This window comes from Neodiprion fabricii, chromosome 4 (genome assembly GCF_021155785.1).
Source record: "Neodiprion fabricii isolate iyNeoFabr1 chromosome 4, iyNeoFabr1.1, whole genome shotgun sequence".
In the NCBI taxonomy this organism is placed as follows: Eukaryota; Metazoa; Arthropoda; class Insecta; order Hymenoptera; family Diprionidae; genus Neodiprion; species Neodiprion fabricii.
This window is the reverse complement of record NC_060242.1, coordinates 23,926,595-23,942,616: the sequence shown is the minus strand read 5'-3', so window position 1 is coordinate 23,942,616 and position 16,022 is coordinate 23,926,595. Positions and strand designations below refer to the sequence as shown.

Genomic DNA, 16,022 nt, shown 5'->3' with positions numbered 1-16,022 from the left:
GTCGGGTTCGTAACATTTTTTCATTACCGTTCCGCATCTGTTCGTCGCGTTCGTACGTCGTGTTTGTATGATTTGCAGTTAGTAATTCGGGTGGCGGCACTTTTTGCGGCTAAGCTTATGATTTCTCTACAGCGGTGGGTAAACGAAAATACATGTCCCGAATATTGAAGAGGTTCAAATTACAAACCTAAATGCGAACGAATATTTCAAAACGAGTAATAATATCTTGCAAACTTGGAATTTTTGTATCTTACTTTCTTGTACAATGTTCTGAATTTCAGTCGAGAGTTAAAATGTTCGTTACAAATGTGACTTTTCAATAACTTGGTGAACTTCATTCCCTTAAAAATAATATTTGAGAGATATTTCAAATAATGAGTCAGTGGATGAAGTTGACCGTATTTTTCTTCGTTTGAACTCATTTTGCGAAAATTTAATATTGTAACCGTGATACATTCGCAAAATTAACACTCCCTCTATGTAGTACACATTATAAATGATCCACAATACGGTGTTCAGATTGTGATTAATTGAACATACTATGTCCAGTGTTGCAATTTGGGTATCGCAGGTTTAATTTTCTCAATTCATACATAATTTGCTATCTTTTGTCAACTTTTTTTCTTTCGTTCGTACCGTGACTGGAAAATACAATCCGGGCACTGTGTAACGCTCTATTTCATGGTTGTACTTGCAAATTGCATTAATATGCGAACTGAAAGTATGGATTATTAGTTCGTCGCTATTGCAATTCCCCTACATCAGTAACTAAAAACCCTAGAAATCGTTCGGAACTTAACCCTGGTCCGTATATCATCTGTTTGAAATCGATTAATTTGTCCCATTTTAAGACTCACGAATCGGATTCATTCAAAATAATGAAACATACAATCGCTCGGATGAATTAACGGATCGATGCATTTCGGAGATTTTCAAAGTGCAGGTTAAAATTTATATGTATTGAAACGGGCAGAAAAATCCATTTTAGCGTAATATCTGAGTAATACGTACTCGCCGAGTTCAAGACTTTAATTTCACGACTGCAGCCTCAGACAGGTTGTAATTCTCACAGAAAGCTTAGGTTACTTTGAGATGGGAGTGCGGCTAGTGATGAAGAATTGCTTGTGATTCAGCATCGCTGCAATGTTGGGGCTTCGTATAATGATGACCTCGGGAGAGATTCCTACTTAAATACGTCTTGATTTTTAATTATTAACGAGGTAATGAAGGAAGCCCCGTCAGAGTCCTCTATTGTGCATACATAATGCTCGGTCGGTGGCTTAATGTTCTAAGGCTCTTAAATGAATATATAAAGACAGCCGTAAGCTCGTCTTTATGCAAGGTATACGTGGGCTGGTAATTTGGCATGCTAACTCTCCTCACTTTACTTTTTACAAAGGATAGGTAGATATTTTGAATAGGATTTTCTTCGTTACCGCTCCGATTCTTCGGGAGTTTCCTTACGGCGATAACTTCCTTGTGTTAACTGCAACTACCTATTATTTAAACTCGACACAACGAAGATTCACGGCTACAATCGCACATGCAGCTGCAACGTAAAACGGAGGAGCAGAAACTTGTGTTTAGTATAAGTTTATTGTTCTCATCTTCCCTTCGAATAAATTAAGAACGAGATCGGGGTTTCCAAAGATACCAACATTCCAACCACAAAAACTCTCGAAATCTTATTGTAGTTGAATGGAAACACCGTGGAACTTGACATTATAAGATGATCGCTGACCCGGTAATTGAATTTTCCAGAAAAACGAAGTCGCGTTTGTGATTCTTGCGTTGAAAATGACGGGACTTGAATCTTGTACTCGAATTACGGCGTGTATCCTGACACGCTACAGAACGAGAGTCTTCTTCGCTTATTCGGCGAAAGGATGCATGGATTTTTCTCACCCCTTTACCACCGCGGCAACTAGAGGGTAACGATAATTAATTGAGTAGTGATTTTTGAGTGCCCTTGTCCAAGGCCGTAGATGGCCGGAAGGCGATCAAGATAAAACCTGTAATAAAGAGAAAGAAGAGCGTACAGCGTGCAAGGAGGGTTTCCTTCGCGCGTCAGCGTGTCAGTTTTCCAAGAGCTCGGGCTAAATAGTCCATTATCTGTTTCGCTTATCGAACAGACGTTATCTCGATTTTTGGTCCATGAAGCTCCGGAGTAGGCAGGCAGTCAGGCACTCGCGCCCGACTAGCTTCTGACAATCTGACAGGCGTAAGCCGACAATTACTCAAAGCGCAGTATCTCGTGGTCGTTCTGATGTTCCGCGGCTAGAGCGAGATGGTGAAAGAGAGAAGGAGATAGCGAGAGAACGGGTGGAGGAAGAGAGACCGGGAGAAACGACTCTTAATCAAACCGCGACAAAAGACATTAAAACTGTAAAGCTGTTGTATCTTTATACTCTTCGGAGCAGCTCTGGGTGATAAGACTCCCTTCGCTCTCTGCACTTGTAATTATTGTATTTCTTGTATTATGACGTTACACATTAACACGCGCTGAGACGAGTTTCGGCTTCGTGTCTCTCACTCCGCCTCACTTTATACTCACTGTTTCATTTCGGTCACGAATCTTACGCGTATCTCTTGCGACTTTTGATCACTTCAGTCACACACTCTCAATGAAAAGACACTTCTAATTCTGTTACTTTTCTACACGGAATTTTCCTCTGCAAAGAGAATCGCTGAAACGATTCATAAAAATGTTCGTAAAAACGTAGGACTGTAACGTAAACGCGACTAATCTTGAATTTTTTTTATCATCGTAATACGCATTCCTTCATCGATTGTTGAATCGGAAATTATTGTCGAGTCACAAGTAATCGTAGAGTAGCGGAAAGAATACGATACTCCCACGCAGCTCATGGAAAATTTACTGTATCCAAGTATAAGGTGCAGGGACTGTAAGTTTACCGGTAGATGTTCCTAGAACACAGGTATATATATACGTATACGCGGTCTATATCGACTAATGCTGAATACATAAGACGTAATCCCAGAGTATGCCGTCTTAAGTATTAAGCTAATCTTGTTAGGGCGTAAGCCTTCGGCTGACCCTAGGACAGTCTTTTCATTCCCTCAACACGCGAGTGGCTATAAAGATTTTTTGCACGCTCGAGGATCACGTAAAAAGTACAAGACTGCAAGCCTAATTGTCTTATACGGATGTGTAAAAATATCACTAGGAAATCCGTGGAGGTGTAACTTTCGTAAGAGAAAAGTCAGGGAATATATTTGAAAACTGGATTAGAGGTGAAATGTATCGTTAATCGGTCGAAGAATGTACAGTTTTTACGTAACGACCGACCAAATCCAGTTTTTTCAACCTCGTTTCATCCTGTCAATTATTTATACATTTCTGAAACGGCGGTATTTGGAAATGACGTGACGGAATAGAGAGAGAATTTGAAATTGATAATTTTCGAACCATCCCGTTGCTATTTAATATATTGTCCATTCCTATAAATACAGTGCGCGGCAATTCGTCGATGCGAATTCGTCCCGTCGCTATTCGCGCGGCGAAAATGATGCTAGTTTTTTCTATTAACGGAGGGTAAAACGAGTCGCGGTGAGGGTATAAGATGGAGGAAAAGGACGAGGTGGAGGAGGAGAGCGAAAGGCAAGGGTGGTAGGAGTAAGTGGTGGTTTTGGTAAGGGGATGCTGTGCCCCTGATGCGATTTCACGCTGGATTTGCCTAAGATCTCCGCTAAGGAGCCCTTTAACCCTCCCCCTACTCCTTTTCCCTTTCCTCGGCGGCCCCTGAAGATTACGTGCTTTAACGCTGTTACTAAAATGCCGACGTTGTAAAAATGACGGAAAGTCCTGCTAAGCGTCGTACGTATAGAGAGCTTCGCCCGGCAGCTGAAAGGAGACTCGGCTTGCCGATGGCCGGCTAAATCTCAAGGTCGTCTCAAACCCTCGAAAAGTCGATTCGCCTCATTTGGCCACTCGATATTACGTGTCGTCCCTTTCGGTTCGTCGGCTGCACGATACCCTGGATATCATTCGCGATTAGGAACTCCGGATCCTTTCAAAGTCTCCACTTTATCGTTCGAGATGCGACTTGATCGGATTGTTTATTATACTATTTCTTTTTTTTTTTTTTTTTTGCAAAGTTTTCACTTTGCGGCAATGCGCAATAACTGCTTCAATTAACCGAAGAAGATTCTTCGGGGAGCGAGAAAAGATCACGTGCTTTCAAAGACTCAGAATTCTCTGTGCACGACTTCGTCACGAGGATTAAAATCGTGGTACGATTTTCGAAGCATTCTTGGTGGTTTTGAAAATGTGTCGAGCAAAGATCGATAGGTTTGATTTGGCACGAAATCCTGAAAAAGACTGCGAGTATCGGGGAGAAAAGTTTCTCTCATTCCTGACGAGTATCCGACGTCTTGCGTCGAAGACGAGGTACAAATTCGCGCATGCAGCAAGGTCTTCGGATTTCCCCGCGACTATGACGCAGAGGTTTATGCCCGAGAGAGCGAGCGGACAAGGCTGAGAAAGTCGTCGAGAGCCGGCAGCGAGCAGGCGGGATGCTGAAGGAGGAACTGGTGCAGCATCTAAGCCCAACGTATCCCTAGACGGCTAGGGGTCAGCGCCGCTAAAACCGGGGATTTGGTGTATATGCAAACCCAAACGGCTTAGGCCGCAAGACTGAGGCTGAGGCTGAGGCTGCGGCTCCCTTCCTCAGGATTACTACGTCATCCTACAGAACTCTGGTCGCCGGAAGGATCAGCCATCTTCCTTCTGAGGATTATACCTATCCCCTCTATCCCTCATTCGAGTATATCCCAATGGTTCGCGTCTTGCGTCTCTACGGCGACATTTCAAGATCGAAAGGCTTACGAGGTGTACTTGTTGTGCTCTTTTCGATCTGTTATCCTCTCTTGCTCATATGGTATACGTTCTATGGGTGCGTGCGATTATTCGATTAGGTAATCTTTTTTCGATCAATCGACGGCCTTGATTCATATAACCATTGACAAGCGGAATTGTTACGAGGCAACTTCGATTAATCGATTTATCGCACATCCTGTAAATCTCGAAATCTGCCAGCACCGAATGGTTGAAATTCCAAATGACGAAATTCCGAATGTTATCAATTTTCAACTTGCCATGAAATGCTCACGGCATATATTGTGAAGGTTGATAACGTTCGGAGTTTTGACCATTCGGTATGACGTCTGTCTTAACTTTGGCCAGTCGGAAATTTATCCCAAGACTTGTATCGATTTCTATGATTTCCAATGATTTCGGTTACCTTGATCGATTCCTCGTTACTTCAAAAATAGTCAAGTCATTCAAGTTCCTTTGATTTACAATGTTTTTTTTTCAGCCAAACACTGTAATGAACTTGAAAATCAATGTGCGGTGTGTTCAAGTTGAATATGATAAAAGTCCGAAACTTTTCCGTAACGAATATTCACGTTCAGCCTTGCGTTTTTCATTAAATTTTTATTCGACCGATCGAATTGGTGGTTTGTCAAGAATTTATGAACACATGCAACACGTTTTTCCGGATACATGTATCACATCAGAAATTCAAAAAATCCTCGCAGGTCACCTGAACGTGTTGCAAATCATCTTGAAAGTGACTTCGAGTTTAAAATTCTTCTCTGAAATGAAAAACGAAGTTCTAACGATGGTGAAGAATTTCCTTGTTTCTTTTTTTCTCCATTTAATTTGAAAACAATACCCAAAGGATGCGTAACAAGCCAATTTATTTCCGGTAAAACCGAAAGTTCAAAGTAAACCGAACATGACAATTTCTCACAGCCATCATTTGATTGTAAAATCCTGTAAGTTTCAAATTTATTCATCCAAGTGTTGAAACGAGAAAAAGCTACTTTCACCGAAGGCGATGATAGGTAAAAAGGCGGTAACGCGGTTGTACAAAGTAGTTGGATACAATCGGTAGGCGGTGGTGCACTCGAGCCAAAACTGACAGAGCCTAAACCGCCTTTCGATGAGTTAGCGCTTAGAACAACTCGTTACCGAAAATCCAAAATAAGCTCCTTAGCCAAGAAATTTACGAGACATTCCCCCATAGTTTGGCAAAGTAATTTTAATCTTCCACACATAGCTCTTCCTCTAGGGTGTTCGCCGCGGTGGACGATGAGGGATGGAAAGCCGGAGGGCCGGAAGGAGGAAGAGAGAACGGCGGCTATACGCGGATCGCGGGAAGTAGCGATGCGCACCGAGGAGAGGCCGGTTCCTACATTTACCGGTTCATAAAGCCGCGTGTTTCCACACTCCTTACTTCCAGCATCCCTGTCTTATTCTCCGACTTGTATAAGGGCTCGCTCCCTAAGCGTCTTAGCCTAAGTTTTAACTCTTCCTCATACCTTACGAACCTTACCGCACATTATGCTTCCTATGCATTCACCTTTGTAAATTCCTCTACGTTGGAATACGCACGTGGGTGCTTTGTACGGTACAAATTTCCACGCCTTTCTACGCTTTTTTCGTACGACTCGCGCGACATGTTCGAGAATCAGCCTGCGCAGAGAGACATTTTTTAGCTTCGTTTGCTGTACTGTAATATTCTTGAAAGATTTCACCTTGATCATATCAGATTATCAATTCTGTTCCAAAACTGCTTTCAAGTCCAACGATATTCGAAGCGTTGTCGTATCATTACACCTTATTACATTTTTTTCGGTAACTACGACAAATGAAATTCTTACAAGCGTTAATTATTTGATACTTGTACTGTTAAAAATCGTTCATTCCAAATTTGGCATTCGTTAGTTCAATTCAATATGTTCAAATTGGTTAACCTAAGTATAAAAAGGTGAGATAACTTTCTGGATTCAAATGTATGAGCGATCGAAAACGGTAAAACGACTGAAACTGCAGTTTAACCAGTTCCAATACAGAACGATGTATTTTTTTAATCGTTAATAAAATCTTATGTACAAAAAATAGGTTTAACTTTTACAGGTTTTATCATCGAAAATGTATGCCTTCTTAACAAAGTTGGGCAAAGTGTTAACTTGACGGGTAAATTTTGAAGTCACCTATAAAATCAAGTTCAAGTCTTTCGTTAAAGTCATTCGAAGACGTTTTTCATCCCACCGAGGCTCATTAAAATCCAGCAAAATTCTTATGCCCTGATTTTCGACAGTTTCTGGCAATTTTCTACGTCATCTTTTCTCAAGACGCGATTACAAGAGAACGAAATCAAAGCTCGATCGATTTGAATGAAATCCTGGGTCGCATATTCCTTGAAAACCTGGGCAAATCGTACAACTGATATTTCTCGCGCGTCGTTCTTTTGCGGGGGTGGGAGTGGTGTAAGGGGGGTGGAGGGCGCATGAGGCTTGCGTGCAGTCCGAGCTTTCCGCCGGCGTGGCCGTATAAGTAGGCGAAAGCACAGATAGGATAATGAGATAACCTTTCTAGCTTACAAGATCACCAGCCACGCGACGAAACCTTCCAAATCCCAGCGTTAGCCGGGCAGCCGCGGAGTCTTCGCACCAGATCACGCCATCCTTCGGATTGTCTGGTATATTTACGTAAAACACTGCAAGATACACACCGGAGGGGCTGTCACAATCTATCGATTCAGAATCACGCGGCATAAGGCCGCCGGGACTCGAAGACTGGTGCAAAATCCTGTCAGCAAAACTTAATATAAGTCTCTTAGCGATTCCCTCCTCCTTCTTATTTCTCCGCTTTCCTAAATTCTCTGCAATAAAGCTCACGTGTCGCTGATTTCCAGAAAATATCGTCGTTGCATATACGGTCGAAATCAATCCTCATTATTCAAATATTTGTTCCTGTGTTGTTATCTTGTTTTTATCCGAGAGGATATTCGCTCGAGAGTTACAAGGAAGTCGGAAAATTAACGTCTGAGAAACTTTGATGGCTGAAATATTCTTTGAAATAAATAACTGAGATAACGGTAATCATTGGAAATTAATGTGAATCAATTAAAATCACACGAACACGTTGGAAATGATGACAATCGGTGCAGGCCTTCGTTTCGTTGACGTTCCGTTGATTTCTATCTCATCATGTGCATCTTTCGTTGATTTCCACCGATTGCTAATGATTTTTTAGCATCCCAGGTTATTTCTAAACTGATATGTTTTATATATGATCCGGAAATCACTGTAGATCGTCCAGAACGCCAGAAAATCATAGGAAATCAGGGGTGGAATGAAAATCAACGAATATCACTCGTCGTCACTCGAAATCAATGTCAACGAATTGGAATCGCTTATTCGATTTCCAAGTGAACGGCCTTAATTCAGTTTCATTTCGTAAACTAACCTCGGTCCTTCAAAGTATCTTCTAAATCTTTGTTTCAATATTTCGTCAGGTTAACGCTGCCGACTTCAATCTCGTCCATTATACGGAAAGTTACTCGCCTGTAGTCCGTTCAGTGTAAATATCGTAATTCCAGAAGGCGAGATATCTAAGGCTTGCTAATGAGAGGAAAGCAGCACCAACAGCAGCACGTCGCTGGACCCGGGCGTATAACGCGTATAACGGACACGGGGGAACGGAAGGGAACGGAAAGGAAGGCGGAGGGTGGAGATAAAGAGTTCGAAAGAGTTGAAACCTTATCTTCGGTACATAAAGGCCAGCTACATCCGCCGGATCAGCCTCAGATACTAAACACCCACACTTTCCTACTCGCTTAATCGAGATCTGCTCCGTCAAAGTGGGCGGCGAACGTTCGCGTTGCGGTTGCGTTTCGAGATTCCGAAATATATTATTTTTTTTACTCTTTGTTTTTATTTCCCCCACACTCGATAAAATTGTCGGGAATTGTGGAGGAGCCTCGATAATTAGGCTAGGCTTATTTCTCTGCCGCCGGCGCATTTAGGATTTTTTATCTTCTTGAACTGCGATGTACTCAGGATTTCTAAATGCGTAGAGGGCAGCGCTTTCTATGTGAAGGGATTTGATCTGTTTTGCGACTCCTACGATCTACAATCTTGAAAATGTTATAATATCGTACGAAATTACGATACTATAGGTTCTGTTGTAATTTCGCACGTGCAGGTAAAGTAATTTGAATTCCGATAAATGTGGGGAAAATGTGCGAAAAATTTTTACCCATCAAGTATATGAAGATTTTGACAATAGCTTTGGCGTGAGTAACTTTGGTGGTTTTGTTATGACAAACGTTTTGTTAAACTACTTTTTGAATCCTTGCAAAATCCTGAAACATTCTTTAATCCGTTATGTTTTCGTACGCCACATTTCAGATTTTAAATTATTCAGTGATAAAAATGAGAATTCAGTTCTCGAAAACCCGTAGGAGAATCAAAAAATGTTAAATTTTGATTGCCATGAATTTTATCTCATCTGCCTTTGAATCAACTTGTCCGCGGAAACAATAGCTAAAAAAAAAAATAAAATAAAAAATGTACAATTTTCACAGTAACTCGAACCAAAAATGACGTTATTTAGTAAAAATTATTCACGACCTAGTCCGAAGGTCAATTTTTTGATCCACTTGCTATGATTTTGAAGAAGATGCAGAAGAATAATTTCCACGATTGAGAAATTTACGAAACAATCGTTAATCGATCTTTGCCAGCAATTCGCGTGGCCCGGAAGTTCCCGAAGGCGCAAAATGGCAGCCACACATACATCGGGGGAACTTGGAAGTATCAGTGGCCACGACGTATTCACGATAATTCACGACGCAAAGAGTGATACACAACCTTAAGAGAGACACGCTAGGCAAAGTAGGCTTGGATTACGGGATTACTAAGAAGAAGAAACCTTACGGCTAAAATCCCTCGCGCCTACTTGTCTTATATTCAACTTGTCCTTCGGTCGTTTTACATCGATGCCTCATACGAACGCACGGCGGCCAACAAGAGTCCAAATCTGGATCTTGAGAGACGCGTGGCGAAAGTAAAAAGCTGCAGGTAACTTTCGAGTTGGAGGCGAAAAGCCATTCGCTTGGAAATCAAACGAATCGTGTCTATTCGTTGGCGTTGATTTCGAGTTATTCCTATCGATATTTTTTGTTCTTCATCACGTGGTTTTCATTGATTCCAAATTTTCCCCTTGATCTTCAATGATTATCGAGAATTTTGGACGATCTTCAGTGATTTATAGGTTGGATAGAATCACTGGAAATCTATGCGAATCGCTTGGCGAATTAGAAATCAACGAAAGCACGTGATAAGAATTTACAATCGCGGTCTATCGGAAGGCTTGCAACGATTTTTTCACCGCTATCACGTGATTTCAAGCGATCTTATATAGTTATCTCGATTGATTACTCGTTGCGTCAAAGAATATTTCAGTCACGCAAGTTCCTTTGACTTACAACCCGATTCCCAACTGTTCGATTTATAACTTGGTACCTTGAGTAAATGGTCCCTCGTTTTGCGCGTAGGTACAGATTGCAAGAAATTTTAAGAAGGAATAAAAAATGAATTGAGGATAAGATAAGATGGCCGGCTTTTGACGCCCCGAAAAATATGTCCCAACTTTTTATCAGACCGTATGCATCTAGTTGGCCGCAGGTTTCCGGGCTGTTTGCTAATTGTGCAAGAATTCACACCCGCCCGATTAGCTCCGCGAGAAAGAGGGTGGGTGGGGGGAAGCGAAAGCGCTGCTTTTCGCACGCTGCAGAGTCTTCAAGAAATATTCCTATATCGCACAAGCGGAGAATTTTTCAGAAGGATCGACGCGCGGAGGAAAGTAATCAACCCGAGGAGAGAAAGGAGCGGGAAAAGAGACGAAGAAAAGCGCGTCAAAAAATTCGTTGCTATCTTGTTTGGCAGGGGTTGTCTTTTGACAACAGGGGAGTTTATCTTCGGACGACGACTGTCAAAGAAGCGCTCGGGACGCTTCCGTCGTACGGAAAATTCGGCGAGAGATACGAAAGAGAGAGAGGGAGAGAGAGAGAGAGAGACGACGCCGCGAGATGTGAAAGAGCGATACGGCCGCCTGGACCAGAAATGAGAAATGTCTTTGCAGTTATGGTTAAAGATTAAATTGCCCCGGTGGGCGAACTGTCGTCGTCTCTCTTTCCCTCTCTATCTCTCTCTCTCTCTCTCTCTCTCTCTCTCTCTCTCTCTCTCTCTCTCTCTCTCTCTCTCCTGCTCTCTTCTTCCTCGACGTATCCGTTGCGCGATCAGGGGTGTGAATTCCCGTCCAAGAAGTCAAATTCGCTATCGGTGCCAACTTTTTCATCCGGTTCAGCACGATAATAAAGCGACTCGCTGTTGAGAAAAACCGTTCCGCGTGACTTATCGCTGTAACGAAAAAAAAGAAAAAAAAACAAAAAAAAAGAAGGAGCGAAAAAAAAAACAGCAAAAAGGAGAGAATAACATGAAGTAAAAAAAAGCATTAATTATGAAATCCCAACCAACCACTTCTGGACCTTCGAGAGCCTGACTTCGTCGTCGTCGTCGAAATGTCAAGATTCGCTGCTGCGTAGTACCGAACAAAAGAAAAGAAGTCTCCATTTCTTTTACAATTATACCCGTAATAATTAGTCCGAATGCTAAAACAGCTCAAGACAGTTGATTAATATCTCTGTTGGCGTCGAAAATGCGAAAATTAAAAAAATTAAACAATATTATAATAGCAAAGTTAACTAACACCTGCTGTGTTTGTTTTGACAAAGAATACTTTATTCTGATATTATGTAACTAATTTCCTGAAACTACTACGAAAGACAAGTTAACCCCTTGAATACTTCGTTTTATGCTTTTTTTTTAATTCATCTTTACCATGTTTTCGAACATGCGCTTTGTTTTAATGACGAAATTAGATTTGAACAGGCATATCTGTGCATAAAAACACCCGAGTGTAATAAATCAGAGTGTCAAGAAACGCACATCATCAGATTAAACGTAATCTTGACTAACCTAAATAACGGTTATCGGAATGCAAATTTAGCAGCTTATTTATAACACCAAGTGGTACATATTATTGTGAAAATTATCTTGGATTTCTTGACACGTTAGAAATTCTCAGCAACGATTTTTTTTCAGTTTAGGAAAGTATTATTTTGCACCATGAAATATAATTGGTGAACATTACGATCAAAGTCAGAGATCGCACAAACAATTAGACGAATCTGACCGCGTTTTGCAGTTTCGGTTTTCGAATGCTGGAAGAATCATTTTGAATGATGACAGATTCAAAAATTTTACAAGTAAACATGGGACAGGATAACTCTGCAGTGTGATTATAATCTTCGATACTACATTATTAGTTAATTGGGAAATTCAAACTGTTTGTTTGGTTGATTGTATTTTTATTTATTTTTTTTTTTTGTCAAACAAAGCCGTTTAAAATCAAATTATTGTTTCACCAACATCAAATTTTACCCCAATCAAAAAAAGAATAGTAAAATATGCTAGATTGTCCGTTTACAGCTACAAATTATATTTTCATTTATTGTCCAGATCTGAATTTTTCGATTGTCGTAAGAAATGAAAATAGTCACGATTGGAAATTATTCTCGGTGTTCAGGTTCGAATCAGCGCAATATTATCTCCAACCGTGACTGGAACTAATTGCAAGATATTTGGTACCAGCCAACTACAACGGCGGTTAAAATCATAGACCAAGATTATAGAGTAACGTTAAGGGAGTGACGGAGAAATCTGCCCCAGGTAGCGCCGAACTTGACCAGCTGATCCCGGCACAAAGGCGCCCCCAAGAGTGGCAGCCCCCTTAATGAAAACTATACATCCCTGGATTAAGTTAGCCACCGGTCAGTCTATGTGAGTCTTACATGCAGTACATAGACCGGCATATTGGATGGAGTTAAGGCATTAATAACTAATATCATGGCTCCTCCTCTGATCTACCCTGCATCGTCCTTTGTTGGCCATCTTAGTTAAGTCTTAGTATAGTTTCAACGCTCGCTGGACTCGCCACGCTCTAAGGAGATTAACCGATGACCCGTCTTTGACACGCGCCCAAAGATCCGCCACCGCAACTTTACGAACGGTTACCATATCGATCCAATCACATCGAGAAAACCAACCATATCCCAGAGTCGACATCTCGTTTGAATCAAGCAATAGCATCCGTTTTCTAGGTTGCCCTCAATTGCTGCACTCATGTGGTTCAGGATAAACAATGCAATTATATTAAGTTATTCAACCAACCTCAAGGTGTCCGGCTTTGTGGTTTCGGTGATTTTAACGCATGTGAACATCGGAAGAAGAAGAAGAAGAAGTTTGTAGGTGCAATGCGAAGAGATGGGATCATTTCCTTTCAGACGATCCCGATGATCGTTCTGGTCTTCCAATGTCGTAAATCGTCTTCCGTAAATTCCGTTCTTACGATCTACGGTGGATTTTCCATTGAGCCTAACTTGAAAGATTCCGAGGCTTTGGACACCGCAGCGACATGTCGAAGAGGGATGAGAGAATTGCAATTTATTTGCAGTCTGGTTACGTATATTGTACGAGGTGCGCGCATCGGCGTGCCTTTAAGACGCTTTTGACGTAAGTGGCTCGAAATGCTCTTTACGGAGGGTTGGTATTCCCTCAGTTTGGGAGAGGTCTGGGATTAAATACTGGAGAGGGATAGAGAGAGCCAAGACTTAAGCTGGAGTTAAACAAGGATCGCCACCATTGTGCTCCCCGGGTGGCGCCTATTGTCTCTTCCTCCGGATGCGGATAGATGAGTAGATCTGCATATGCTTAGCAAGGGGTTAGATTTCCCCGCACCTCTCTCCTTCACCCGTCACCCGGTGTGTCGTTCGGCTCAGAAATATGTTCTCCTTCGACGAAGGGTGATTCGAGTGGCCCCCTCACTTCTCAATAAATTCTCCAGTCGCCTTTTTCGACCCTCACCGTTTCTTACCAATTCTTACAATAAATCACTTCGCGTCAATTCCAAACGGCGTCATGTCATTTATCGGCTGATTTTTCACTTTGGAAGACAGTCAAACTGATTGGAAGCAAGGAATCGAATCAGTTCGTTTCACGTGTTTATTGTTTACCGATTGTCTTTGACTTGACCATCATTGGCTATGAGCTCCATGGTTCGTTGGAAAAAGCGAGTGATTTCTCGGACTGTACAAAACACTCGCAAAATAACAGATCCGTTTTTCGTTTTATGTTTTCAGGCAAAAGTCTTCCGGTACACTGCGTCGTAGAAGCCATTCATAGCATCGTTGAGAGTCGCGTCAGCAGTGGAAGAGAAAATTGGCGACGCCCTCAGGTGGAGACAGACTCTTACGTAATCATTCCAGCGGCAACAGCTTTTCAGGTAAAGAGAATATCATTTTTGCCCATCTTTTCTTCAGTACCGAGTCAATGTGACGTCTGTGACGTTAAGGACACTGTAAAATGATACCGTTTCTTGGTTATCAATTTCCTGTTATTGCGTTTCTTAATTTGATTCGAATATTGCAGCATTGTCACGTGCTTTTTGTGAGACTGCATTTTTGCAAGTGTGTAGAAAGAAATCTTACTTCAGATAGATGCTTTTATTCTTCTACCATAATATTTTAATCATAGAAATGAAGAAAATCGATTTTTGAAAAATCCTGACCAGGTATAACCCCTTGAAGAATCTTTGTAGGAACTCGAAAGACCGTTTAGACTGATGCGCAGGTTTCGATTTTAATGCGCAGGATCTGGTTGGCGTGGCATTGGTGAGATTGGGTTATCCTGCTGATCTGACGCCCAGTGCCCGCGGGAGCATCGTGATAAGGAACTGGAAGCCACTGCCCCTGGAAAAGGTGGCCGACGGACCGCTGCTGACTGTCGGCGACATCCTCGCCGAATTGACGACCGTCGCCACCCTCAGGATACAAGTCTATCGCTCCAGGCCGCCGCCCCCAAGCCCAGCGGCGGAAGTCAGGAGCAAGCTCTTGAGGCTTTTGCTGCTTCACAGTCACGCGCTTCTCATATCCGCCGGCTGCCCCCTGGACGAGGTGAGAAATTTCGAAGAATCGTGATTGGGACGGTTATATTTATCGTTACAGCAACGTAGATGAAAAGCTGAGTTTTACGTGGAGGGTCATCGACGCCAAAATCGAAACAACGATTGCAGTTCGTTAGCATTGATTTCTAATGATTATTAGTGATTTTTACCTCCTCGTGTGATCTTCTTTCATTTCCAGTATACAAAGTGATTTCCATTGCCTTTCGATGTTACCTTTGATTTCCAATAATTTCCAAGAGTTTTGGGCTATTCAAGCGATTTACGGATCGAATAGAATCGGGGGATATCATAAAAAAAATCACTGGGAATCAACGACAACACATGATAAGATAGAATTCAATAGAATTTTTACGAGTTAAAACCATTTGGTCTTTATATAAAGATTTGCAATGATTTTCATGATTGCAACGCTTTTTACGAGATTTCATCAACGCTGTCGTGTGATTTTACGTGACTTGCAAGGATTTCAGCTTTCTCAAATGATTTCTCGTTATTTTAAGGAATATTTCAGTCATTTAAGTTTGTTTGATTTTGCAATTTCATCACTAATTACTGATTTTGTGACTTCCTTTAGTGAATAGGATCTCCGTGTTTCGAGGTCTGTACACTGAGAAGAAAATAATTAATTGCTTTGCAATCATTTGTTTCAATGCAGCGACTTATTTTTAACAAAATTTTAATTCAACGAAAAAAATGCTTACTCGTAACCATCAAAAGGCGAATTCCATCGTTCGATACAGAGAATTCCAATTGATCTAATAAATGAATTCATGATGGGCCGTCAATGAAATATTCAGTCAATTTTATGCGGTAGTATATATACGCTAAAATCAAAGGATATTCATCCGGATTCGGTAAATGTTTATTGCTTCAAGTAGATTCGATTCCATTCCACTAAATTAATCGTTTGTTTTTAGGTTTGTGCGATGAATTTTTTATCCCACGATATTATGCCCGGAACGAATTAATGAATATCGATGTTTTCGGTCTTAATCGACACGATTTTGGATCACGATCGCTTCGACATTTCCCGAGTAAAATTGAAGCAAGTATGTATGTTTTATGCAACAACGTTTTCGCTGCAAGCTCGGAACGCATCCGAGCCGGGTAAAGCTCCTAA

The 16,022-nt window shown here is 41.5% G+C and overlaps 1 protein-coding gene across 3 annotated transcripts in view; it reads left to right on the top strand.

The window, feature by feature from the left end:
• Positions 1-16,022, top strand: part of LOC124180046 (homeobox protein dve-1) — a 77,589-nt gene that overhangs the window by 54,205 nt on the left and 7,362 nt on the right. For all 3 annotated transcript variants that reach the window (XM_046565030.1, XM_046565029.1, XM_046565031.1), the window contains 2 exons: positions 14,079-14,221; positions 14,589-14,891. In XM_046565030.1, the coding sequence (XP_046420986.1) occupies positions 14,079-14,221; positions 14,589-14,891 (446 nt within the window). The remainder of the gene's footprint in view (positions 1-14,078; positions 14,222-14,588; positions 14,892-16,022) is intronic.